This window comes from Serinus canaria, chromosome 4, assembly GCF_022539315.1.
Source record: "Serinus canaria isolate serCan28SL12 chromosome 4, serCan2020, whole genome shotgun sequence".
In the NCBI taxonomy this organism is placed as follows: Eukaryota; Metazoa; Chordata; class Aves; order Passeriformes; family Fringillidae; genus Serinus; species Serinus canaria.
Window position 1 is genome coordinate 38972907 of NC_066317.1, and position 17875 is coordinate 38990781.

The 17875-nt window shown below is 37.8% G+C and overlaps 1 protein-coding gene across 1 annotated transcript in view; it reads left to right on the forward strand.

Moving 5' to 3' along the window:
- TENM3 (teneurin transmembrane protein 3) overlaps window positions 1-17875 on the forward strand; it is a 236638-nt gene that overhangs the window by 141155 nt on the left and 77608 nt on the right. Inside the window, exons 6-11 of the mRNA XM_050973933.1 lie at window positions 3497-3711; window positions 9946-10156; window positions 10675-10776; window positions 10922-11116; window positions 12390-12590; window positions 15485-15670. Of these exons, the coding sequence (XP_050829890.1) occupies window positions 3497-3711; window positions 9946-10156; window positions 10675-10776; window positions 10922-11116; window positions 12390-12590; window positions 15485-15670 (1110 nt within the window). The remainder of the gene's footprint in view (window positions 1-3496; window positions 3712-9945; window positions 10157-10674; window positions 10777-10921; window positions 11117-12389; window positions 12591-15484; window positions 15671-17875) is intronic.

A 17875-nucleotide genomic window follows, 5' to 3' on the forward strand; every position in this document is an offset into this window, starting at 1 on the left:
AGGAATTTACATGTGATACTTGATGAAGATAGGAAAGCTCTCATCATATCCAGAGAACCTCTGTTTACTCTAAAATACAATAAAAATGATAATATTTTTATTGTTGCTGTGGGGTCCCCCCAGATAGCAGGAGGGTGCTGAGGCTGGCTTGGACCATCCTGCCTTAGGGGCCTCATGTTGAACAAATGGCTACAACAAAGCCAGGGGGCCCAAAGTGTCAGGGCATACTGTTCATAAGGGGGACCTGATACCAAGAGTCATTCTTTGGGACTTTCAGCAAGCTCTCTATCGTTTTGGACAAAAGATTACATGTGTGTGTTCCGTTGTAATCACTTTTTCTGAAGTTTTTGCTCCAGAAGAGGCATTTCAGGAATAATTTGCATATTTTTGAAGCTTCTTGCTTAGCTATGCTTAGAAGGCTTAGAAGTCATGATCAAGGAGTTTTGTGTGGCATGATGACCTCACTATGGAATATCTTGGGTTTTTCTCTAAAGAGGTTGATGTTTTCTTCGCTTTTTTTTTTTAATATCTCTCTGAAATTTAATAGGTCAAGTATAATATGTACATTTGTTTTCTCAAAGTCTCTGGCATATAATGTTGAGTCTGAATCATCCAACCAATATATAAAGCAGGAAAAAAAAACTTTCTTAATTTTGTTGTAAGAGCTTTTAAAATACAAACCGCATAAAGGGATTATTTTTTATCGACCTTTTTCCATGTTGCCCTTTAAGATTCTCCAAACATTTAAGAGCTTGTGCACTTTTGGCTAACAGAGGCTTCAAAATCAATAGGTTTTGAATAGAAAACTTGATTTAAATGGTTGATGAATGCAGTGTTTGCTTCATTACACAAAAATCCATTTTCCCATTCACAAGGTACATCTGACCTCCTTACCACGGAGAAGGAGGAAGCCTCTTCCAGCAATTGACATCTTGAAAATTATTCAAGTTATCACAGCTCCGAGTCATAGAAAAGTTATAGCTCAGTTCCCTCCTTTTGTCGTTTTTCGTAAGCCTGTGAAACTTCTCCAGTAGGACATTTTCTTCTCATTTCTATTACCTTCCTGCCGTTTTCTTGTACTTAGATAATCATTATCACTTCCTGTTTTCTTCTTACTTGTTTTGAATGAAGAGCAAGAAAGCTTCTTTATGGTTATGAATATTGATGCTGCAGTGACAGCTTTTCATCCCTTTGTCTTTTGCATTCAATAGCCAATATACTTTATTTTATAAAATATATTGATGTTTTTGTAAATATTTTTTAACACTTACTGGATTTTTTCCCTTGATAATTTTTAATTTTTTTTAACAAACTAAAACCTGTAATACACTGCCTCAAAAATAAAAGGAACTTACAAGGATATCAAATACATTTTTCCTTCCTTATGTCCCTAAATACAGTTCAAGAGAACAGGGTTAACTCCACCCACTTAAAGTGCTGTCCTCCCCAGAATATGGTACATGGTCATTTATCAGCATGCATCAATGCTAAACAACAGGCAGACCAGAGAGTACACATTTTAAACCACAAAAGAGGCACCAGTTAGGCAGAAGGGAAAGTGTGATGACTAGATGTGAAATGTGAGGAGCGAGGCCCCTGTGCTATCACACAGGTTAGTGAAAACTGTAAGGAAGAATCAATGAAGCCTCAATTCAGATATTTTGACAGCTGAACAACTTTCAGTACCCCCCTTCTCTAGTCCCCTGGTAATGCCCTAATCCTCTGATTTGGATTTAAGAAATTTCAATCACCTTAATTGTAAATGTGTATGACCATGACATTTCATGTTCTGATTTAAAGCTGTGTGTAGGAACTGTTAGTGTTTAGGAAATGGAAAGGAAATGATGACACTATGAAGATCTTCTTATGAGGTACAACAAGGAACAAAGAATAATTAATGCCCTAACCTTAGGATGACAAACAGCTGCTGACAGCTTTGAGAGAGGTGTTGGGGTGCTAAAGGGGCACGTGGCTACAAAGCAAAACCATATTTTGTCAGTGAAGAACATAGGAGTCCATAGGAGTCCATAAGTGGATTATCTGCTGAGTGTTGAACCCCAGAAATAGGCATTCTTGGGAAGTTGGTTCATGTTTTCAATAAACAGCACTTACTCAAGCTGTCTAGCTCATCTTTTCAGTAGTACAAGGCAGTTATTTTTCATTTGAAATGTAGAAAAAGGGGAAGTTGCAGATCAATATTGCAAACAAGTGTTTATTGTTTAGTGATTACCTGTCATCAGTGTGTGAATTTGTTCAACACAATATGCTTAAATTTGAAGAAAGAAGTAAAAAACAAATGCTTAAATAAACTGAAATAGTGAATACAGATCCATCTTCTAGAATAACACACAAATATTATTAAAGGTTAAGTCCAAATTCAGAAAAACATTAGAGTCATCCTGAAAAGTGTTTAAAAACTGGTGTCTTTAAGATCAGATATTTCACTGTCTCTTCTCAACAGCACTCTGATCAATGTGATAATCCTGTGAGACATTTTCAGTGACTGCAATGCCGTTGTGACACAGCTCTGATGATGGTACAAGTTCCCACTCAAGGCCTCTCAGCAGTGCTTCTGTACCTGTTTAATTCAACAGCAGTCTCAGTTCATCTTGGATGCGCAATAAGTGGCGAGGATCAATCTGTGACCTCACCTGGCATTTCAGATTTTAATCTAGTTTTTTGCAGTCTAAATGTTTGCAAAAAGGTTGTGTCAGTTTCTTCCATCAAATGATGAATAATGTAGAATTTGAACGTAAAAGACAAGGCTGAATTGTCAGTTCTTCAGAACACTTGTATGCAAACAAGTGAGCATCACATGAACATGCTTATCACATTCAGATGGATTTAGTTCAATCTTTATAATAGACTAGCTGATGAAAAGAATATGAATTGGTAAAAACACAGCAAACTCCAAGACTCTAATGACAGTTGCATTTTTCTTTGTATTGTTTCACTCAAGCCTCTCCTTCATATGCCAGCTGCTTAAATACAGCAATGCTTGCTTATGCAAAGCCAAAAATAGGTAAACAGAGCTGTAGCATTTGTTCGTATTGAATAAATGCTCTGATATTTAATGTAGAAAATATTATATTAGTTCTCTTGACTACCTGTCTTTATGTATCTATTATTCTTAAAATCTCTATGCTGCATTTTCCTTTTTCTTTTTTTTTTCTTTTTAATGTGAGACTTTATTCTGAGAAACCCCTGTTAAAATGCTAGTGAAAATGTAGTTTTTAGTATAGTTTAATGTAGATTCTAAACCTTTCCCAAAATGGTACTCCTTAGGGATGCTACAGCATTTTTAGTATGTCGGTATTTGTGGTATCTTTGCCTTTTTATTTGCAAATCATTGAATTCCTGGGTTCTTCTATTCAGAAAGGTTTCAGGTAACATTTTTCCTGAGGTAATTCTAAATATTTGAAGATATATATGAAGGATGATTGAAAGCCAGAAAAGAGCACTGATTTTTGATCTCCTTACTATTCTAAACCATCAGGAAAATTAGGAGGATTTGCACAAGAAAACAACACTATAGATTCTGGAGAACTTGATATAGGCCGAAGAGCAATACAAGAAGTGCCCCCTGGGATTTTTTGGAGATCACAACTCTTCATTGATCAGCCACAATTTCTAAAATTCAATATATCCCTTCAGAAAGATGCATTGATTGGAGTATATGGTCGAAAAGGCTTACCACCTTCACACACTCAGGTGAGAACTGCTTGCGTTAAAAGTAGCACATTATTGAAAACCATGATCTGGTATCTTTTGTATCTCTTTCTTCTCTCTCAGGATTACATTCTTTTCCATTTTGCTGATTTTTATTTTTACTGTTTAAACTTTATTGATCTCGTGATGACCAGAACATTGGTAATACTCTGTGTTGGGATCTAGAATGGGGGTACATGGTATTCTTATGTATGAGCTGTTCTATTGCCTAATCAATGATTCTTTAGATATTGTTATTAAGTGTGTCAGAGGATTTATTCTGTTCCAACCCTCAGGAGATTTCTAATGACACCTTTTATTGTATATGGTCATATGGTCACACTTCCTACTAACAAAAACCCACTTTTTATCCATAGTGACAGAACAGTTAAAGTATGAAAGAATGAACAGTCTTCTGGATTGGCAGGAGAAATAGAGAATCAGTGCCCCAGATGGTATTTTATCATTAATTGTATTCATATTATTTTAAAGATTTAAGACCCTCTAAGATTAGATTTCTTCCAGCATAGTATTTGTCCAACTGCTGGCTCAGATCCATTTTTCCACCTGAATAGGTATTTTGACTCATTTTCTTATACCCCATTTGGAGAAACATCTTAGTGACTTTTATTTTGAGTGTATGGATTTGCCATGGACACAAATCTAAGTATAGCAACCAAATGGTATAATTGTATCAAAGCTTGACTGATTATGTCTGATACACAGTTGTAGCAGCAAATTCATATATTTTAATTCAGTCCCATTTTTAAAAAAAATTTATTTTCCTGCTACTGCACTATTTAATTTTTTGGATTTTTTTTATTGAGGTATAACTTTTAAAATATATACAATATTGAAATATATTGCTAATGTATTAATAATTATTACACCTACTTAACAGACAAAAACCACAGAGGAAGGGTTAGCAAAGCAGGTAAAGTCATGGAATGTTGCATTAACTTTATTTTGTTATTTAGTTTCCATTAAAGTACAAACGCTTTACTGAATGCAGAAAGTGCACTCATGTTTGCTTAAAAATTTGATCTTCATAATAATGATTAAATGGATTTTCTTCAGACCTTCACGTATGAACACCCACCCTCAGGCTGACAACAATGACATGAAATTCTAGCGTAAAGAAAATTGATTCAAAAAGTTATCAGCCATTTGAAATAGGGGTTTGGAATACAAATGCCATCTCAATGATAACAGTAACAGGAGTTAGGGGAATACATGTGTAGCAAGAATGAATAAAACTGAAGAAGGTGATCTAGACTATGCATTTATATGAGAAGTTATGCAAGTAAGTACAGCTATTAAAAAAATGATCTTTGCTTGATTCCTTATCCTGTCAAAAGATTGAAATAGGAGTGCCCTTTATCCAAAAACACAGAGACTACTAAATCTGTTTCCTGTCCTCTGTGTTACACAGACTCTAAGTTCTTACTAATATTTAAGTATGATACAACAGAAAGAATCATATGTGAGTCCTGCTTGACATTTTGGATATACTGTTCCCAGGGTATAGGTCAAGCTCTCTTGTCCTATTTTTGCCTGGTATATAATTAGAGTATTTTTTACAAACCGTTGACTGACATTTGATATAGTGAAAAATTAGGTATGCTTACTTATCAGTGCCCTACTGAACTTAGAAGGCTGCTAAAGCTTCCTAAGGGTACAGGTTTATCAGAATGTTTATATGGCCTTGAACCCAGTGATGTCCAGTTTAAGTGTCTGAGATAAAGTATGTATGTAATCTCCCGAAAATGCAGTTTCAGTAGGGAGATGAGGTTTTATTTGTGACCATGCTCCTTCATGTGAGGAAAAAAAATGGAGTAAAATACATCTTGACAGTTTAAACCTTTCTCCAGCAAAGTCCTAACACAGGACTTTGATGAAGACACAACTCATCCTGGTGAAATTCATATTTAACTGAAGTAGCTTATGTAAACAAAATAAGGTATTTTGGCAAAAAGACATCTAATGAAATAGAACGCTGAGGGGATTACAAGCGTAAGTCCATTTCTTGCTTTCATATTTCCTCTAACTCTTATGGCTTGTACCAACAGAAGTTCCTAACTGCAAGCTGGGCATAGGTAACAGGGACAAACACAACAGCTGATGTTTGGCTTCACTGCATCCTTCCATTCCACTTCCATCCTTCACTTCCATCCTGCCCATTACACAAGGCAGCTCACTCATGTGGCTCCAAGTGTCACAGGAAAGTGGCAGACAAACACATGAACGTCCATGCTGAGTTTGGTCAAGGACCCATCTAGCCTTCTGTCTGTGATGGGGGCCATCAGCAGACACAGAGAGATCAATAAAGCAGCATGATGGAATTGTAGTTATTATTGTCCCACAATACGCCTTTGGCCTCCAGAGTTTTAAGGCTGAAGGACTTTGCTGAGACAAAGGTGCTGTCTGTGATTTGTCTACAAATCTTTGATAGATTCTTTTTTCCTGTGAATTTGCATAGTCACCTTTGAAACTATGGAAGCTTTTAGCATCTGTGACATTTGCAGCAGGGTTTAACTACACATCTCACACTGTACTCCTAAGTGTGTTTTGAGACAGTAGCTTTTGTTTGACACACTGTTGGTAGTGTTTTTGGTAGTGTTTTGGAAGAGGCAGAGCAGAATTTCTCATTAATTCTTCTTCATACAACTCTTGATTAATGGATCTCTGGTGTTATCAGTGAGTTGTATTTTTTCCAGGCTGTTTTGTCATTCTTTTTATGAAAGCTTTTTCAGTCCTTTGTTTATCCTTTTCTGAAAGTTCTCCTGTTTTAATGCAGCCTTTGCAAGGTGTGAAAGGTTCAAAACAGCCCAGAACATAAGAAGTGTTTAACTATGATGGTTTCATTCAATGACTTAATGATGTCTGGGTTTTTTTGTTGTTGGTTTTTTTGTTGTTGGTTTTTTTTTTTTGTTTTTTTTTTATTTAATTATTGAGCTCTTATTTCCATAATCTGTCTACCATAGCTCAAAGAGCTCATCCTATAATGACAAAAGTTGGCTCAAAGCCCATCTTTGGATGTGTAAAGCTAGGGGTGTTTCATGAGGACATTGAAAAGTAGGATCTCACTTATATATATCACTTCATGTCTGTGTCTCTTGAATGCTGAGGGCTTATCTGCCCTTATCTTCTAGTCACAGAATGACAAGTGCTAATAACAAAATTTTATGCAAATGAGCAACTGCTGCTTGTTTCTCAAACGTCAGTATTTGAATTTTCAGATCTTACATTAAATAATAGAGAACTTATTACTTCCTGCACTCTGCCAGCATTTGTAAAGTTGCCTTGTCACCTGTCCTCCTCCAAAATCTTTGCTCATATGCCTGTGATACCCTACATGTATAACCACACAGCACAATTTTCTTTAGCTCTCTCCTTACAACTTTGGTCTGTCTTCCAATATCTGTCTTCTCTCCTCTGTCACCTTTGACTGTAATGCAAAACTTGACTTTTACATTTGCCACCTTGTTCTCCACTTTTCTGCTTTACCCTTTGCCTGTTTATCCACCTCTTTCTTGTACCCAGTTAAAACCTGACAGTGAGTAAGAGGACACTGTAGTCAGTATCTGTCCCTAACAACCTCCTATGCCAATTATCCTTCTATTGCAGGGGACATAACAAAAGTATGATAGAAATAAACTTGGGAGAGATTTCAAGAAGTCTTAGTTTACACCCTTGTCTTGTAATAGGATGAATTGTATATAAACTATTCCTATAAATTGCTGAAAATTCTATTAATTAAACAGTAACAGAATGCAGAAAATTTAACTCTTGTTCTGTCCCATAATCTAAAATAATAGGGATATAGTATGTAGGAAATGATTTGATGTATCGTATTCAGGACAGAATTTTTGGTTGCTTTGCTTTATTCTCTTTAGATGTCAAAATTAGTCTCAAGCACAGCTACTATTTGTATGTCACAGTCTGATCTGAGATGCATAGTTTTCTTTCTGGGGAATCATAAATAAATCAACCAGAAATAATTGACGGTGGCTGTCCATTCAAAACCCAATCAATGCAAGCCTGAAAGTCTTTGTGACACTTTCTAAAAATGTCAGTTCCATTGCAGCCAGAGAATCAATATGTTTATTTAAAGAGACTTTTAGGAATAAAAAAGAGACTTTGGTTTAAAGCAAAACTGAATGGAATGGTAGGACAAATCATCACATTTAGACTCAATGTAAAGGACATTAATTTATCCTCACAGAAGGAAAATAAAATTGGTTTGGTTTTGCTTATGATGATAATTGCTTTTCCGGTCTGTTTTTGTTGCCATGTCCCAAATATAATAAGCAGCCTTTAAAAGGGTTAGTTAAGATCAATTTTTTTTTTTTTCTTTTGCTGGGGGACAAAATGAACAGTGAATTCCCTTCTGTATGGTTTTTTAAGTGTAGTCTAAAATGGTGTTCTGATAACAGCATATGTCCTTATTACATTACAAATACAAAATCCTGAATTGTACTGTGCTTGTCTGCCATTAGTGGCCAATAACGTGGTGTAGCCACTTGTTCCTGTATCAAAAATACAGTTTAAATCTGAAATTGTCCTTCTACAAAAGTGGTCTCTTGCCATATACAAATTACAAAGTCACAACTAATGTCTATGAGTGACCTGTTAAAACTCAGAGCTCCCTGAGCCTTCCCTTTTTAAAAATACTAAAACCACTGGAGAGGCAGGAGTGAAAAAAAGCCAAAATTGTCTCTCTCTTTCTCTCACAAAATAAGATAAATATTTAATACTCTGACAAATGAGAGTGTTGACTGGTTTTGAATAATTGCTCTCCCAAAGTAATCACATTGGTTTCCATGTGGTGCATTGCATGCAGAGCTGCCGAGGCACCGCTTCTGTGCATCCTAATCACATTATGGTCTGTCCTGCTCATTCAGACATAGCTGGAAAAGCATCGCGGGTGTTGATAGAGTCGTATTAACCATGAATTTCCTTCACATCCTGGCTGGTGGGAAGATGATTCTGAATACTGGGGAGGAGCACTCTTACAATACCAGAGAATTTTGGCCTGCAATTTCAAGAGAACATAAGTACTTAAACCCTTGTTCCAGGATAAAGGCTATCATATTTTCTTTTGCTGAGGAGCAGTTTCTGAAGGTCACAAGTCAGGGTGGAAAATCACTGATCCTCTGGTCCCAGGAACTGATCTTACCCCAGCTTAGGTGAATCAGTAGTTCACATGCTGGCCTTTACTTTAAAAGGCCCTGGATGTAATTTCATTTGAGAGAGATCTTCAACATGTGGAAAGATTGAAGATTTATGTGCTACAGTTCATATGATAAACGTGTTACAGTAGAACTGAAACTTTGAACAGTCTTAGCAGTAAAAGTAGAGACCTTCTGTCACAAGCAAGAATGCTCTTCAATTTTCCTGCCTGTTTTATTTTGCTCTATAAGTATTGATCTGTACATGTTCAACATGCAGAAGACAACTTTCAGGCCATGAGAACAGACTCCAGATTGTGTAAAACCAGTGTAGGGCCTGGAGCAGTTTTAGCCCTCCAGGTGCCTTAGACCTAGTTAAGGTGCATAAACATGCATAACATGCATAAAAACTTGTGTTGTGAGTTTGCTTGTTTTATCAGCTCAGATGCTGCTACATTTTTCCAAGCCCCATGTTAGTTGTTAAAATACAGTATGTGCTGTCCATTGACCTGAGGTACCATGGGGCTTGGTCAGTTTGTCATTTTTGATAGTTGCAATGTTTTCTGCTTTCCTTCTCCTGTTTTGAGCTTCTGTGATGAGAAGTAAAGCTCTTGCTCTCCTTCCTCAAAAATTCCAGACTGTACAAAAGGGGGATTGAGCAGTTAATCCTTCATCTGGAATTAAATTAAGAAAAGTAGAAGATTGGTATTGGATATTATTATTATTATTATTATTAGCCCATATGTATGTTACGCGGTTTGAAAGTTAGCTCTCACCTGTAATTAAGGTGCCAGTCATGACTGCAGACTCATTTCAACTGCTATTTTATTCCCCCAGTGAAATGGGTTTATTGGCCTCTTTCTACTGAAAAAGTCTTTCTAATTAGCATGAGGACTAGTTGATAATTTTCTTTGAAAGCTTAGCAAGGAGCAAACAGAAGAAAGGGTTGGTTTCAGCTCCTGCTTTCCTGCTCCAAAAGTAAACTTGGTCTAAATACAAGCATGTTGTAGGGTGATGCCATGGTCATGCCATGACCTGTCAAGCTCCATTCTGTGTTTTGTTGCAGTATGACTTTGTGGAGCTCCTGGATGGCAGCCGGCTGATTGCGAGGGAGCAACGCAACCTGCTGGAGTCGGAGCGAGCAGGACGGCAGGCGAGGTCTGTCAGTCTCCACGAGGCAGGTTTTATCCAGTATTTGGATTCTGGCATCTGGCACCTGGCCTTTTATAATGATGGGAAAAATGCAGAGCAGGTGTCTTTTAATACCATAATTATAGGTAAGCATAATCTTTAAAGCTCTTACCAAATGCTAGCTTGGGGTCAGGTTTTTTAGGAATGCATAGATAGGTTTTCATAGATAAATTATCTGACTTCTTCTTTTTTTTGTTTTCCATTTATGTGTTTCTTTTGCTACTCAAAATAAAACACAGAGTATATACTTTAATTTCTTGATCTAAGGCATAAGGGTTTTAATTGCTTAGTCGAAGGCATAAGTACTTTTAATGAAACAGTGCTTGAAAGGAAGATGCTGTTTTGAAGTATTTATTAAATGGCACAGGACTGGATTTTAAGTATGGAGCTCATGTAATTTTACACTTATAATTTTAGCCCCTTTTTTCGAGTATAAGATAGTCGGGGCATCAGTAGCAGGAAAGCTCAGCTATTCATGCTCTTCAGACAAAACAAATGTAAACACTTCTCAGAGGGAGAACAAGCTGTCAGTTAATAGTGCCTCAAATGATAGCTACTTCATGCAGTGGGCACCTGTGAATTATCCTTCTCTTTTACCTTCTAGAGTCTGTGGTGGAATGCCCCCGAAATTGCCATGGTAACGGTGAATGTGTTTCTGGATCCTGCCATTGTTTTCCTGGGTTTCTGGGCCCCGATTGTTCAAGAGGTAAATCAGCCCAATGCTTTTCTCAAGTCACTTTAAGTGAGCATGAAGAGAAATTGATCAGAAAAGCAACATCTCAGATGTTCTTCTTTATAAAGTTTTGGTGAAGATCTTTATTCTGATTGTTTTGCTGTGTTCTGTTCCACAGCAGCCTGCCCGGTGCTGTGCAGTGGCAATGGGCAGTACTCCAAAGGACGCTGTCTGTGCTACAGTGGCTGGAAGGGCACCGAGTGTGACGTGCCCACGAGTCAGTGCATCGATCCCCAGTGCGGGGGACGGGGCATTTGCATCATGGGCTCTTGTGCCTGCAACTCTGGGTACAAAGGAGAGAACTGTGAAGAAGGTAAATGAGTAAATATTTTTGCAAGCACCAGCTGTTGTTGGTCAGGTTGACAGCTGGCACATCTGGCTCTATACATTTTTCTAGATTTAGGTCTTATGCACTAACGCTGTTTTTTCAAAAATTGTTTTACAATACTACAAATCACATTTTGGAATCACTAGTATCACTGAATTCTACAGAATTATTGTACTCTATTTATTCTAAAATAAGCAGTGGGAAAATTCAAAGTAATGTGCATGTAATGTTTTTACTTGCCAGTATATTTGGGTTTCATATGGCTGAAATCAGTTACGAAGAAAGCACATGAAACACATATGTAGGAAGTCTTATTGAATTTCCCAAGTGTAGAGTAATCATTAATTTATTGCATTTGTTAGTAGTCTTTTCCACTGACCAGATTGTGGAAAGTGCTGGTTCAAATGCATCAGGGGGAAAAATGATCCATTATTCTTTTATTCCAGAGATATGCATAATAATATTCATTCTGTTGCTGCAAAATGCGGTTCATTTTCCATTCTATTTTTTTAGGGAGTAAAAACTGCTATTTTCTTCCCCAATCAAATTGATTTTATTGATCACCACATACAAAGTAATGCAATTAAGTCTCTGGAATTAAATTTTCAGACCATTGACCCTACAAGTGTAACATTTTATTGAGTCAAATTGCTGAATTAAATCTCATCATCTAAAGCACAAGTGAATTAAGACAAATAGACAGGATGCAACTCATTCATTTCTGAAACAATTTGGGGGTCCTAGATAGCTGTCAAAACTATGTGGTAGTGGATTGGGTCAGTAGTACCAGGGAATAGTGCTGCAGAGAATCCAACACTTACTCCATTATGATAAGGCAGAATCAAGACCAGCTGCCCAAGACCCAAAGCCAGTTTTGCTGTAAGTCAGAAAAATGAGCAAACCTTGATTCAGTGGTAAGCTGTAATTGTCTTGATGTCATTTATGTGCATGCACAAAATGTACAGGATCAGAAAGTGGTATGAAAGGGAGGTGTTCTTGCAAGGAAAATTGCAGCTATGTAAGAAGTGAGGACAAAGAGTGATTTACCTTGTAAGCAGAGAAGGCATGCTGGCACAAAGAGATCTTATGATCTCTCTTAAGATCATTCTGTCTTTTCTGCATTCATTGCAATGAAAGAATGGTGAATTTCTCAGCCTCAGCATACTAATGTTTACTTTCAAGATGGGTGCAATGCTGCCTATTTCCTAAGGCCTTGAAATGCGAATGAAACCCACTGATCTTTCTCCTCTCCCTGCAGCGGATTGCTTGGACCCAGCCTGCTCCAGCCACGGTGTGTGCATCCACGGCGAGTGCCACTGCAACCCGGGCTGGGGGGGCAACAACTGTGAAATCCTGAAGACAATGTGCTCTGACCAGTGCTCTGGTCATGGCACCTACCTTCAGGAGAGTGGTAGCTGCACCTGTGACCCCAACTGGACAGGTCCAGATTGCTCCAATGGTAAGAGTTAAAAGCACTGGCGTTTTATAAAATGTTGATGTCTTGAATAGCAGCATTTTAATGACATTACTGTGTTAGGACCTGACCTGCTGAGCTGATTGATCTCTTGGAGTTGACTTCGGCATGAACTGTAAATTGATTCAAAGGTTCAAAATAATTGATGTGTTTGAAGGATTTGAAAATCAATGTATTTGTTTGTATCTTTTAACTGCCTTCATCTGGTAACTGCAGGTGTTTCACAAGCAAGCTCAGAATGTTCTTTGCATGATATGGATATTTCCTAATACGTCTACTTAGAAACTTAAAACCACACTAGTGAAACTAGGGCCATTCACATTTTAAGAATCTCTCCAGCTAATTTGAGGTAATTTTCCTGAAAAACAAATAACATTCAAGTTTGAAGGCAAAGGGAATGCAAGAAGAGTCTTAAACAGTTTTGAGGCAGAGTGCAGGCTGCCAGGGTAGAAGGAGTTAGTAGGAATGAAGAAGCAGAGGAATTTTTTTAAATACGGAACTGAGCTTATTAAAACCATAGTCTGAGCTTAGAAACAAAAGGAGAAAACTAGAGGTACTAGCACAGAGAGCAGAATCTAAATATTTATAAAGTATGACAGCAGCTTTTTGACAAATATGAGTTTTTAGAATCTTGTTTGGTAGCCACATATCAGAAAAGAAATCATGTCTAACTGTGAGACATGTATTTGTCTAAACTAGTTCATCTAAGAACTCAGACGTTTTGTTAATGAAAACTGAACACATGGGCTGTCTGGGTTTATGCCAGCTTATGAATAAATATAACTTTTTCATGAGGAACCATCTTTTTGAAACAAATGTACTTCCTGACCAGGATCTGTGGTACTTCATAATGGTTTATGCATACGGGAGTGATTGGGTTCCAAACATGCAAGAAAAAAGTGACAAAGAGAAGAAAATGTTGTCTTCTGTGAATTTTGTTTAGAAGAAAAAATCCTTGTCTGTTTCTAGCACTAAAAATGGCTTTTTGTGTTAGACCCTGTCTAGTTCTCAGGCAAAACATGGATCCCCTATTTACTGACACGTCCTCTGTGCTTCTTTGATGGCCAGTTATGCTCCATCTTTTACTTATGTTTCATGGCATGATTTGTTAATAAAATAACATAAAATGTTTCTGATCTCAAATATCTCAAGTGTGTCAGCCTCACAAAAGAATGTTTGTAAGAACATGCAGAGATTATTTGCTGAAGCAGTGCAAAATGACCTTCAAAGCAGTACACTAAAAAAAGTAAATCTTACCCATAAACATGTTGTTAAGCTGTTAGATGAAGAAAAGAATGAGTTACTTCCATCAGAGGGTTTTATAGGTTTGAAATCAGCAGAGCTTTCCTCTATCTTCATCAGCAGTTTGTCCGTTAATTAGCCCTTCAATTCCACTTCAATTAAATTAACTCTAATTAATAAATTCATTACAAAGATTGACGCACCTTGCTCAAAGCTGGTGTGCTAAAAGCTGATAAACACCTTCACCCTAATGAAAAATTGATTAGATTGAAGAGAAATAAACCTTTCTTTCTCGGAGCTGCAGTGACGTTTCGTGACTCTGAAGTTAATCAAACCATCTTGCATCTTTTAATCAAAAATTTAATTCAAAGTAGATATAAAATGCTATATAGTTGGTGGGGGGGAAAGGAGGGGGAAATTACAGCTGTCTTTCTCCATAAAGGTCTTGGGGTGTTTCTTACAGGAAGTGTCACAGCTTCTTGATACTGTGTTTAATGTTCTACAGCACTTGGAGACAGCAGAGAGAAAAGCATTGTTGATCAGGAAACTGGGAACCTTTCTTGCACTGAATGCAAGTTTCTTTTGCTATTAAAAATGATTTTGATCTTTTATTACTGAACTACTTGCTATCTTTTACAAGAAAAAAAAATATAGTATTTCTATGAACCATACATGGCTACAGCCAGCTGTATGCTAAGGAGCTAAAAAGCCCCTCAGGCTGTATTGTATCTCTTTGTTTTTCTGCTTTCTGCTTAGCAGAAGTAAAGTTTGCTGGAGTCTGACTAAATGAACCAAAATGGTAAATGCAAAATCTGGCAGTGCAAATTATCATCTTGTATTAGCTGAGACTTAATATGTGTTGTTTGGCCTCTGACTACCTTTGGCTATTAACATATTTTTCAATTATTCTATCAGATACAAGATGCTGTTACTATATGTAAATGACAAGTTAAATTACTGTATGTTGATTTATTTTTTTAACAAATTATTATTGAAACCAGACTGTTCATAGCTGTCACTGATACAAATTTACTGAAAGTAAAAGAGTAAAATGATCTTTTATACTTTACAGATGTGTCAGTGTGTCAGCATAGTGCTAATTTGTCTCACTAAGGCTAATCTTTGTAATGAAAAATGTGTCAGTAATGGCACATTTCAACTTTGAAAGAAAGCAGGGAGAAGTGTATGGAGGGAAAACCTTGCTAATTTGAACTTTGTCATGCTAGATTTTCACTCACCGCAGGCAGTGATCTAGGTATACCTTACATTTCATCACTGTGAGTACAGTGTAACTTCTGGTTGGTATGAGTGCCATATAATGTAGGATACAAAAGGTTACTCTTAAGACATATGTGACCACAAAGAAACATGCTTGAAAATTACTGCAAGCTAGCAAAAGAGCTGTGAACACTTAAACATTACTTAAACCTGCCAGCTAACTAAAAGAGCATTAACAGAGAGATAAAACTCTGTACTCTCTGTTCTGTTGAATCGTAAGTGAAAATGTCATTCACAGTAAATTCCTTTGATTTAACTTTCAAAGGCTTTGCCTTTCTTATTCTTCCCACGTTGAATTAAAATTTAGTGCTTCTAACTGCGGTGTTCCCTGTCTCCCCCCTGCCCTCCTTTCCCTGCAGAGATGTGTTCGGCGGACTGCGGCGCGCACGGCGTGTGCGTGGGCGGCACGTGTCGCTGCGAGGAGGGCTGGACGGGCGCCGCCTGCAGCCAGCGCGCCTGCCACCCCCGCTGCGCCGAGCACGGCACCTGTAAGGACGGCAAGTGCGAATGCAGCCAGGGATGGAACGGAGAGCACTGCACCATTGGTAGGCTGCCCGTGCTTTACCCTGTCCTCGCTGCAAAACACAAACAGCCAGCGCCGCTGGCCGCGTCTGAATAAGGAGTGTGTTGCTTTGAAGAATGTTTCTTCAAAGCGAATGTTTGCATGTGTCAGTCTGTGAAAATGAATTGATATTTTAAGAAAGGAAATGGTTATATAATGGCTCATCAGTTCTTCATACCTAGTTTGCCATGAAGAGAAGATGGAAGAATTTCCTCTTCAATCTTTAACTGCCTTTCACTGAGGGGGTGGTTACTTTTATTTTGAATGGTAAATATACTATTTGATTTGTGCTTTTCTATTTTTATGTGATAGCTTTACGTCTTTTGAAAATGAAGCTTCCTATTGTTTTTCTTTCTTTTTTTCTCTTTTAAGGAGAAGAAGCACTAAAAAGTGACTTGCCTACATAAAAATGTCACTTCCACCGTGTAAAATATGTGATCTAACTGCCCAAAATTATATTTTTGTCAACATAATGTTCTATTTCAGAATACCATCAAGTTTCTTATTTGTCAGTAACATAACGGCAGTTTAATACAGCTGATTGGGAAGAAGCCATCCTTATTACAGCTTCTGTGTTTCTGTGACCAAGTTAGTTCTAGTTCCTGAAAACCTTTGGAAGTTACTATACCGTTATCAGTGGAGCTTTTTGTACCCAATCATTTACAGTCCTGTATAGAGCAGGATATCCTTCTCCACTACAAAGGCTTTGACAGTGAGCTAGCATGAGAAATCATGCATGTAAATAGAAGGACTAAGAAAACATGGAGCTGTAGTGCTAAGAAATTCCCTGCCACACTAATGCCCCTTCGTGCAAGATGCTGCAGGTCTGTAACAGTGGAGTAGAGTCCTATCCAAACAATTTATATCTTGGCAGAGCCACATAGAAAAATTTCTGCATGACAACAGGTAGGAAGCGCAGGTAGAGGAACTGGCAATGCTCTGCATATAAGAGATGACTAGTTTGTACTTCGGTGAGTGGAGAGCTTTGCATGAAGCTCATTAGAGGCTGTGCCAGGACTGTGAAGTTTTTATGGGGCACATCTCCCAAGTATGAGAAGCATCATAGCTAAGCACTTTGAGGTGGGTTGAATTGGCAACAAAAGGGATAGCCTCAGGTCAGACAAAGGCAAGCATAATGCTGAGTGATGAGGAAATCATGGATAATCTGAATAATCAAAAAAGTAAAAAAATCCCACATGGTCCTATGTTTGGATAGATGGAGAAGAGATGTTTAAAGGAGGTGATGTAGCTGAAGCAACAGGATGGGACAGTAAGTCTAACTGCAGTGCAGCTGATGGATGTGAATGTAGCATGATTTGCTTTTGCCACAAGCTAAAGAGAGCCTGGAGAATTTTAACTTTCATGGAAGTTTTGGAAGGGCTCTAACTCTGAATGTGTTAGCACAGCTAAGCCATAACAGAGACATGAGTATCCAGAAAATAGCAAAACCCAAGCTGTGCTCCCAGGTATTTTGCAGCCCTGGCTGAGGGGCAGGTGGTGGTGCTGTAAGAGAATCAGTGGTAAGAGCTTTGAGGGCAGGGGAAATAAGGGCCTATTACAGCAGTGTTAATTAATGCCCATGTCATTGTACCCAGAAGATGAGGCAAGGTTTTCTTTTTTAGAAGGGACTCAGGTGTGAAAGTACTAAGATTGACTTCAGAATTATTTTTTACAGCAATCACAATTGATTTTTAAAGGTTGGTTGGTTTGGGGTTTTTGTTATTTACTAATGAAATTGCTTGAACATATGAGGGAGAGGTAATCAAGATGCATCTGCAGAATCACAGGGAGAATCAATAGGGTTAACGTTTTTGAGGAGCTTCCAGAAAACATGCTGACAAAGAGAGTAGAGAGGTGGGGAGAGAACTGCTTTCTGAACAATAAAAGAAAGTAAATATTTAGAAGTCGGATAAAGCCTTTCCCTTGACTGCTTTAACTTGCCAACGAGCAATTACTCAGCAGATCACTCTGCTGTTGGTCTCACTGACCTTGGCAGCATTTCAGGGGTTGTAGTTATACACGGATGAACTGCTCTTGAACAATTTTTCCAACATATTAAGCACAAACAAGTTTTTCCTCAGCACTGAGCAAGCAGGTCTGTCTTCCCACCTGTTTATTCTTTAAATGGGTTTTTACTTTCTGGCTGCCGCTGTAAAGATAGTTTGATTTGTTTATATTGCCCTTACTG